Source organism: Halyomorpha halys, unplaced genomic scaffold (assembly GCF_000696795.3).
Source record: "Halyomorpha halys isolate HHAL.00 unplaced genomic scaffold, Hhal_1.1 Scaffold522.1, whole genome shotgun sequence".
Lineage (NCBI taxonomy): Eukaryota > Metazoa > Arthropoda > Insecta > Hemiptera > Pentatomidae > Halyomorpha > Halyomorpha halys.
In genome coordinates this window covers 396,174-406,897 of record NW_027107635.1, presented here as the reverse complement: position 1 = coordinate 406,897, position 10,724 = coordinate 396,174, and the positions used below count along the sequence as shown (strand labels likewise).

The window sequence follows — 10,724 nt, the reverse complement described above, 5'->3', positions numbered from 1 at the left end:
TTAACATTTTTTGCTGCCTGAAATCTAGTAAATATGAGAGATAAAATTTTCTAATAAATTTGATTAATATTGATTGGCACTTCTTTGTATTCATTTTAATCAGAATCTCACAGGATCGTATTTGATCATCCAACAGTCATATATTTTTTTCTGGGCTGTATTTTTAATTTTACATCTATACACCGTAAAATAATAATTTGATCAAGTCGTATGACGGAAAACCACCTGTTCTGATTGTCCATTGACATGAAAAAACAGCGGTGGTTTACGAACACACCTCCCCCCCCCCCCCCGAATTATTTCTCTATGATTCTCATTGAATATAATTTTCTTAAATGTGTTTAGCATACCTTCTTCATCGAAATATGCCGTTTAGTACTTATAAGTGAAAAACCGAGAAGCACCTATTTGAATGAAAATCTCTAATTCGTTACTTCATCAAACCAATTGAAAGCTTAGTGACCTGGGCTAGGACCGTTAGTTTATGCTAGTTTATTAGTTTTCATTAGTTTCTGTGTTAAGTTTGGACTCATTTGTAGTACTATACCACAGTTTTGGCAATATTTAAAAAAAAAAACGGTTTTTGGTATACCAAGGCTTACGGTTTACCCACTACTTCACCAAATTAATATGTTATGGTTCTCTTTTGACACACATTTTAATGTTATTTAATTACTTATACTGTGTTTTATTGGATGCACTATTATTCTTAAAATTATTTTCAGATGGATTTTATGCATCGGGTTCCTGTGGTATGTTATAAGTGACCTTAAACCACCCTGTTTTCTTTTTTTTCTTTTTTTTTGCAAGCACATGCGAGAGACACATTTAAAAAATCTTAGTGTAGATAGCGATAAATCAACAGGATGTGTAAAGTGTAATAAATAAATTTGAAAAAACCACATTGTGCACTCAGCTTAGGGTTGAAACTTTAGAAACACAGAATAACAACATGCTAAGTATACCATCAGCACCGTCATATGGCTTAAAGAAGAACAAGGTAGTAGCACATGGGACATGTGTGGGTGTGGTTGTATGTGTGTATGTGCCAGGTCCGATGTACGGTACTGTAGTGAAACATTAATTTATAGATATGGTGAATCGTGGTCTGTTTTGAATCCTGGGTACAATGTGCGGCTATTCTTATACCACAAAAAAAAACACGATGTACCTTCTTCATTGCCACTTTATTATCTTTAAGTAGTAATGAAGAAGGTAAAAAAAACGAATTCAAGAACAGTATTCTTTTAAGAGAAATCAATAACATTTTTCCATATTATTTATGTAAATATTCTATTCAAAATTGCAACTATTTAATTATTCGAAGTGTAACTAACTATTAATTAAGTCTCCAAATACCCGGTTTGGTAGGTTTGGATTATTAATAATACATAAAATAATATAGTTATAAAATTTTACATTAATATTCATTATAGAAGTAGCGGATTTACAAGTAATCATCTAAGCTAGAAGCTTCATCCCATCTTTAGAGGATTGGGAGTATCTAAACACTCTAGTGCTCACATTGAAGGTTTGCCTGTAGTTAGTTGTAATTAATATTATTGATATGTTTCCAATGTATTATCGCAGGATATTTACTTATGTTTTGTAATATTTGTTTATTAAAAAACTTATTGTTGACATAGACACCAATCAGGTTTCAGCGACCCTTACTGCATGCTCGGTATCCAGCCAGGGGCAGTGAGCTCGCCGCCTCCGCCCAGCCCCTGCGTGAGCCCAGGACGGGGTGCCACCTCCAGGGCCCTCAGCGAGGGGGGCCTCGACCCCACTGAGAAGGAACCAGTCCACGACAAGCTGAGGAAGCATCACAGGTCAGTCAATTATCACCTGTAGTTATAACTAATAATTATTTGCTTGTGTTCAATAAATATTATTCAAAATTAATAACTAAAATCAAATAATAACAATATACGCAAGTTCTTTTTATCAATTATTATATGCAGTTTGTCCTAAAGCTATAATTTCTTCATGAAACATAATAAGGTATAAATGCCTACTGCATGTAACAATGAGGCAATTTGAATTTCTTTTTTTTTTACATATTTTTAGTTTTTAACTGCAGAAAACATTTAAACATAAAAACCTACATCATAAAATTAAAAAAAATAATTAAAACAACTAATAAGTGTATTAATTGTTCATTTCTTCATTACTTATAATTTATGTACATTTTTTTTTAATGAATTAGTTATTTTAAAATGTTCTCTGCAGTTAAAAATAAAAATATGTGAAAAAAAAATTCAAATCACGTCATTGTTTGATGCTATAGGTATAAAGTATCTTTTATAGTGATGACTTGTCATAGACTAATATTTTTTGTTTGAGCGAATTATCGGAAATGGAAGTAAGAAAGAAAACGTTTTCTTTAGTTAAAAAATAAAAATTTGTGAAAAAATCCAAATCACCTCATTGTTTGATAATATAGGTATAAAGTATCTTTTTTAGTGATGACTTGTCATAGTCTATTATTTTTTGTTTGAGCCCATTAGAAATGGGAGTAAGAGAGAAGACATTTTGTGTCAGTAAGTACGTGTACTCTTCAATCGTCAAGAGCCGTCAGAAGACATTTAAAAATTCTGGTGAGCTGAAGATAGTTGTTTACCGTCCTCATCATAAATTTTCAATGACCTCTAATTTTCTGTAGCCTCAGGAATAAAAGTCTCAGTTCTAACCCGGGGATAATTTGTTTGTTTTTTTATTAAAGTATAGGTTAATTCGGTCATGATATTTCGAACTTTTTATTTGCATTTGTTTTGTATTTCCTCAAAAAACATTAAAGATTTGTCTAGTTCTAATGGAGCAGCTCTGAGATATAAGCTTTTCTTCTCATCAAGTAAGTCCTGTTAATGGGCAAAGCTTGGAATTTGTCTTATTTTTCAGTTCCAAACATCTGTTAAAAATGACGGAGCCATTTGCTGATCAAAGCCTGTCACGAAATATTCATCTTTTCCAAACGAACCGAAAATCCAACTTAAACAGTTCCTAAGATTCCATAATTCTGTGACTCGTATTCCCCATTACCTCCTAATCTTCTCCCTCGTTTCCACCACTTATATAATGGCTGCCTATAACAGCATGGGATAAGACTGTAGAGTCTAATGCATTATTTCATTTGATTCAACTCGGGGGTTCCCAGGCTCTCCCATGTTTCCACCAGCTGATAGCTAGTGCCCTTACTCTCTTTTTTTCGGCAATATTTCTTAGACTTTTACTTTTTTCAATCCTTTAGAACCAAAAAGCAACCCCAGGCATTCTCATATAACTCACTGTTAATCCGTTCGATCTATCCCAATATCCGAAGACAATTCCCTTCCAGGCGCTTTCATATTCTATGGAACCAAAAAATATTATTGACATCCTTACCCTGCCTTTTTCCAACCACCTGTTAGATACAAGATCCCATACTACCGAATTGTGCATTCCTTCCCAAAGAACTGTTTCCTTTAATAAAATCCTTTTCAGTTCGAGCTACCTCATTTTGGAATTCTCAACTAATAACCATATATAAGGCTCCTCCTTGGAATAAATCATGTATCTATCCTCTCGCTTGCAAATAACAAATATACGTACAAACTTGGATACATATGTAACTTTTCTTTATCTTATATAAGATAAGATAATGAATAATTTAATTATTATTTTTGTATTTAATTTTATTTAACTTTAGTCAGGCAAGTAGTGCTCAAATTGTCTGCATTCTTATTATTTGAGTATTAAGCGTCCCTGAATACAGATAGATTTTCATTTCTGTATTTTTAATTTGCCTTTAAAATCCTCTGTCTGATTTTAAATAACTAATCCCTACCTCATCCATATCATATATGATCGTTTCCTTTGCCAAATCTTTAAATATTCTTGCTGCCAGTTTCATCTTTGAAGTGTTTATCCAACTCTACCCGGTAGTTCCTCCTCTTAGGTGTATTTTAAACACTTATTTCTACACCTTTAATCTACTGCGCTATTGTAATTGTAATTTTTAATTTGTAACTTGTAATTATAATGTAATGTAACTTGTAATTGTAATTATAATTGTTAATTTATAACTTTCTCACTTTGTAACTTTGTGAATATGTTAATTGTAATCTACTAACTTTTTAAATTCAGTGTAAATGGTCCTAGTGGTTGAAACACTTAAATAAATAAAAAAATAATCGATTGCACTATGTTACGAATATGTATGTAAGTTTAAACAAATGCCTACTTCTTGTAAGGATTATATATACATATATATTCATTTGTCATTTTTTAAGTTAATTAAAATATTATGTGTGAGAATTTATAACAACTTTATTGAACAATATCATGATAACCAAAAATATCAACAATACTGTAAACTACAAAACTGACAAAAAACATAAACACACACTGTAGAGACATAATAAATAAGATAGACATATAAGTAGAGACCTAAGAAATCCGGAAAACATTTAAAAATAATGTTCTCCGATTTGAAACCATAATATTCAATCGTTTATTATTTAATACCAGATCGGTATGGTGGGCCTTACATAGTTAATGTAAGAGGTACATTTTTTTTTTAATTTATTATGGGGGGGGTCTGTATAGTCTCATACAAAAGACAACCCTAACTATATACAATGTTATAAATAAATAAAAAATTGAGGTAAAGTAAATAGATTAAAATAATAATTTTTAATCAAAGATAATTATAAGAGAAATAATTAAAAGATAAAAGTACACTTGATAACAAAAACAACGACATTTATGGATTTAACTAAATAAATAATTGACTTATAAAATGAGATAAAAAAGTGAATTTAAGGAAAGATGAAAATAAAACATAAAATTTTAGAGCGTCAATAACAGAACTGATAAATACAGAATTTATAACAGGATGTCCTGCAGCAGCCTGGGCTTCAGTCTTCGTGTTGTGGTTGGATTTCCCAAGTTGTAGGTCACTGCTCCTTTAAATGTCGGTAACTGGGAGTGGAACTTCATGAACCTTTTATTGATATAATCCTCTATTGTCTCTATTTGTAATTTTCGATGAAATAGGCTGTTTGTTACTAACCAAGGAGCATCCACTGAAATTCTTATGACTTTATTTTGAAAAGAATATTCAACGTGAATAGCAACATTTATTAAATATAGACATATTGATAAGGCGGTAGACAAATGCACACTGGCATATAGAAATATCCAAAGAGATATTGCCTAGTATAACTTTACATTATTTGTGCTTAAGGGACAGATGAATACATAAAATTATAAAAAGAAAAAAACAAGAAAAATAACACATGATATTTTCAACAATGTTTTTTTTTTCGGCCAAAACTCCCAGTCCTATACTGTAGGTTGTGTTATACATTTTAATAAATAGACCGTATGACAAAATTTCTTGTAGATTGAAGGGAAAACCCGAAACGTTGATAAATAAATATAGAATTTGATAATGTTCTAAAGGAAGTTCATTTTTACCTCAAAATCTTACTAAAAAGAACAAGCAACTTCCTAGGAAATAAAATCTAGAATAAAGTATATAAGTATATATAATCCTAGACTTATTCTATTCAATCTTAAAACTGTTGTAATCAGAGATATCCAAAGGTTGCTCATATTCTTGCCTGAAAGATATATTGAGGACTATGCTGCCGTTCTCAGAGCTCCAAGTTCAAGTTTTAAGAATAAGGAGACGAGGGGAGATCCCCCTTCCAGCTGGAGGCCTAATCCAATCTCTCGCCTAATCCCATCAGCTAACATCGATAACAACTCGATACCAGCCGAATATCGACTTCTACTCTTTTAAGCTCGTGAAGGTCTAGAAGTTGAACAGGAATAGACAAATATTTTTATGAGCACAAATTATCGCTGTATTTCGGTCTAATGAGTCCCAAGTAAATATGTTTTGTTATTGAGGTATGCAATATCTGATACATTTTGCTGTATCCTTGTGAATTTAAACATTGGTTCTGTAATGAGAAATTTAGTTATTTTCACTTACCAATATATGTAATATATAGATAGTAAGAAAAATTATCACGAACATACAAATTTCACAATTCTAGTTTTAGCGGAATTGCACTGTTAAGTTGCCTCCCTCAAAAATTAAAAGTCGTTCAAAACTGAAATTACAAATATTCGGGTCTGTGTTACAGCAACCTTCTGGTCAAAAGCGACTAGCCGTAAGTACAAATTTGTAGAATCGATTGTCTCAAATTTGAACAAATTTGGTTTAACTTGATGAATCAATGTACAACTAAGTGATATTGAATACTAGATGGATCGTAACAGGCTTACAGGCTTAATAAATCACCTGTTATCTTCTTCTAATCCCTCCCTCCGCCTCAAATTAATAATTTTAAAAAGTGTGCTCAGGCCAACCCTACTCTATGGAGCACCCTTACTGACCAACAAAGCACCAACAACAGCCAAGAAGCTCCAACAGTTTCAGAGCAGCATGATCAGGCGCATAGTACGGTATACTTCATTACAAAGAGCAAAGACTGACCACATACATACAACACTCAAACTACCAACGGTGACAGAGTTCATGACGAGGAGGCACATCAAATTTTTTGATAGCATCCAGCACTGCATAAACACTCTCAGGACACTGACACCGACAGGACGGCCACAAAGATGGCAGACCTACACAAACAGCCTCAGACTAGACTGAGGACAAGTTACTGAGCCATTACTGACACTATAAACATGGTGTGCCCCGAAACCATTAGACTAACCCACAACATTACCTCTTATCCAAAATATCAAATTTCCTCAGCTCCCTCTTCAAATGCAATCCCAATGCAGTAAAAGAGCTTTCCCTCAACCTCACGCAGCCATGGGGCTTAGGAAAAAAAATATCATTGAAATAGTCGAACAGATCTCAATGCTGAATTTTCAATCTTCCTTTAAAGTACCTTAAATTTTTTTTATTTAAAAAAAAAATAATGAGTGTCCCATAAATGAGTGGTCATATTGTGGGAGCAGGAATTGAACCTTAGGAGAAACAATTCAAATAAATCTACATAAAGGCTCCCTTAAAAAAATATAAGAGTTACTAAATTAAAGATGAGGATTTCTTATAAATGTTTATGAGTTAGAAATGCCAAAAAAGAAGCGTTATATATATATATATTTATTAGAGTTTAATTTTTTTGGTGCAAAAAATTTTGGTCCATTAAGGATGCCAAGAAGCAAAAATAAAAAATAAATTAAGCACCCAAGAAGGAGAACCATATTTAATTTAAATAGTCTTAATTTTTATCTAAATAAATACAATTAAATATTTTTCCTATTTTATCGACGAAAATTACAATTTTTTTTTACAGCAACTGCTTTTAAGTAGAACTTCTTATTAAAATCTCATGCCACCCAAAGCGGAAGAGTTAGTGAAATGCCTCACAGATCAATTGTTGATATTAGGAACTCTCTTATCTCGTTAATCTCTGTAGCCAAAAATAAATCTATCTACCTTTTGGAATCCACAAATATTCTGACCTATTGATATCATATTTTAGAAATGTAAATATCGTCATATGGACTTTTTTGTTCCTGTTAAGATACAGTATCTGCTCCAACAATATGACCGTCATATACTCATTTATGGGTTGCCCTGTATGGATACAAAGTGTTTCAGGGTTAAGAAGTATCCTAACTGAAGACATGAATTAAGGATCTCAAAAGAAGAAAAAAATATTCCCTATGAAACTATGTACGTTAAAGTTTTGTTCCAGAAATATTCTGGTCTAAATCATCGATTATTTAGGTTTTAGTAAATAAATTAATATATGTTCCAATTACTTCAGTAATGAAATGTAAAAATTGTCAACAAAACAAATACAAATATAAACAATTATCAATTATCCTTCTTCGTAATGAATTAAGGTCATTGACAGGGCTTTAATGTCACCCTGATCAAAATAATCCAGGTGATCTGGAGAACTTGCGAAACATAGCACATAATACCATTCGGCCACTGCTACTTTGGAAGAAAGATGCCTGTCTTAATGTTCAAGGCAATCACATTGAACAACTAGATTCAATTAATTTATCAATCTCAATTTATTAATTATTACATAAATAATTCATAACAATGAAAATATTTAGACGTTAATGTGCTTTAAACAAAGTGTTAACGGACTACCTTTTGCAGAATACTTTTTTTATATTGAGATACTTCATTTATATTTCGAGACAGGATACTTAACCCTGAAAGGCCCTTTATATATAAGTATAAAGTACGAAAGTTTTAAAATTTTATTTGTATCGGTATTATTTTGATAATTTATTTATCAAGAAAATTTTACCTTTATATTAAAAAAATAATTATAAAAAGATTATAGATCAAAAATATGAAGGAACAAATGTAGGAAAGGATGGACCTCTAATTTAATTAACCCCAATTTATATTATAATACCAGTTTACTCTTGAAACAAGGAAGTTCCGTTGCTGCTATGGCATTATAAAATTTCATTTTAATTACTTAAATTAGGACATTCTGATGTAGACTTTAATTAAAACGTTCGTTTACAAATTAATTTAATTTTTATCAAATGTAAATACGAATTAACAACAGTATACAGTACTGCCTCAGCAGAAAAACATAATGATAATCAGGCCATCAGTAATTTATTAAATTAAATATTTTTATTAAATTAAAGGATTGAAGGACCAATACTCAGTGGAATTAAATAATACATCCAATTTAAATTAAAGTAATTGATTTAATTATTTTTCATTTTTATGCATCGAATAACTTCCTGTAAGATACGATAACAAAAGAATAGAATTAATACTCATTTTTAAAATCAAATTAGCAGTTATAAATATAATACCGAACAGACAAAAATTTCTAAAAAAAATGTTTTTTAAATAATGATATATGATAATAATAAATAAATAAAAAATAAATGACGATGACTAGTGATGTTTTACGCCACCAACCAAAAATGAACGAACGAACTTCCTGTAAGAAATAACCAATAGAAATCGATCTACCAAACCTCAAATGTTTATTAATTATATGATCTCTGAGCCTAAACGAGTAATTTTTATTTATTTATTTTTTTTTATAGTTATTATAAATTTCACTATAGGTTGATCGTAAATTCATGGTCTATGGGTCCAAATAACTTTTGCACATGATACAATGAGGTGCTTTGAATTTCATTTCTTTATATATTTTTAGTTTTTATCAGTGGAACTTAAAAAAATAACACCTACGGAATAAATTGAAAAAGTAATTAAAAATCAATAAATAAAATAAATAAATAAAAAATAATATATATTGTACGGTCCAGATAACAAATTTAGTCTGTTAGTAAATGTTTTGTACGTTTCTGGGTGTAATTCTTTAGTGATTGGTTGTCCCAGTCTACTAATTTTTGTATAAACGGATTTTCAGGAGTGGGAATAAGAAAGAAAAGGTTTTGAGTCAATAAGTATGTGTTCTGTGTAATATTCAGGAGCTGTAATTCAGACATGTTCGAAATTTTGGTGTTCCGAGGGCTGCAGATTGTTTGCTATCAGCATATATACGTTTTATATGACTTCTAATTCCCTATAGTTAGAGCCACAGTTATAGCTCTACACAAATGCAGAATAAGTTCTTGTTTGTCGTATTAATGTTTGTATAGAATTTATTTGGATCTTGGTGATAATTTAGAATTTTTACTATATTATGCGATCATTTAACTGATAATGTTTCTAGTTCTATAATATATTATTTTATTTTGTCAAGCCTTATTTGTTCAATTAGTTTTTAGAATTCTGCCCTAGTTGTCCCTAATTTCGTACTCTCCTCAATATCCTTACCTGCTAACTTAATTTATTTTAATTTCTATGTTATTTATGATCTATTATTATTATTATTATTATCTCCTAACTAATAATCGTTGAAAAGAGTAAAGTCTTTTTTAAAAAACCTACTATTACGATTATTTAACTTAATTAATTATTCTGTTTACTCAATTCCTGAAAACCGATATTTTATCTTGTCAAAAGTTAAGACAAAATAAAAAACCAACTGTCCAAATTATGACTTTTTCTTTGTATTATTTTTTCTCTCAAATTGCGTGTAAAAGAGGGGCTAATTATTAATTAATTTCAACCAAAACGTTTATTAAAAATTATAATATAAGACCCTGTTGATGAATTATAAATATCTCGTGAAAAACAACTAAAATAAAATTCTCCGAATAGTTTTGCACGGAAAATAATCATCTTTGGATTTCCTTAAGTTTAGAGATAGTTTAATATCTAATATAAATATTTGAAAGAATATTTATATTGAATAGCTATAAAGTTAATTAAAAGATCGTTAAATAAATAAATTAAAATTATGTTAATTATATAATAATGTATTATTAAAATTCTACCTTAAAAGAGATTTTATTAGAGTAACACCGTTGGCTAACCCATTTTTTTCTGAGTTCTGCTTAGAAGTTTTCTGGTTTTGTTCAAAATTGAAAAAAGAAAATTTTATTTGAAATATGGTTGGATTCCTAATTGGTATAAGTAATTACTTTTTCTTAATTTCTGAAAATTATTTCTTTTTTATTTAGGTCACAGTCTATTGAAATATTTTTTTAATTATACAAAGTAAATAAAGCGTTTTAATATTTTTTTCTAATCTAAATAGATAAATAAATTTTTAAAAATATGGAGGCCACGATCTTATCACAGCACACATTCTGAAACAGCTCCCTCGTAAAGCCATTCTATTCCTTACCTATATCTA

The 10,724-nt window shown here is 30.1% G+C and overlaps 1 protein-coding gene across 2 annotated transcripts in view; it reads left to right on the top strand.

The window, feature by feature from the left end:
• unc-13-4A (BAI1 associated protein 3) overlaps window positions 1-10,724 on the top strand; it is a 413,601-nt gene that overhangs the window by 334,315 nt on the left and 68,562 nt on the right. Inside the window, exons 7-8 of one of the 2 annotated variants that reach the window (XM_067046008.1) lie at window positions 726-752; window positions 1,658-1,832. In XM_067046008.1, the coding sequence (XP_066902109.1) occupies window positions 726-752; window positions 1,658-1,832 (202 nt within the window). The remainder of the gene's footprint in view (window positions 1-725; window positions 753-1,657; window positions 1,833-10,724) is intronic. The other variant, XM_067046009.1, reaches the window with a different exon arrangement.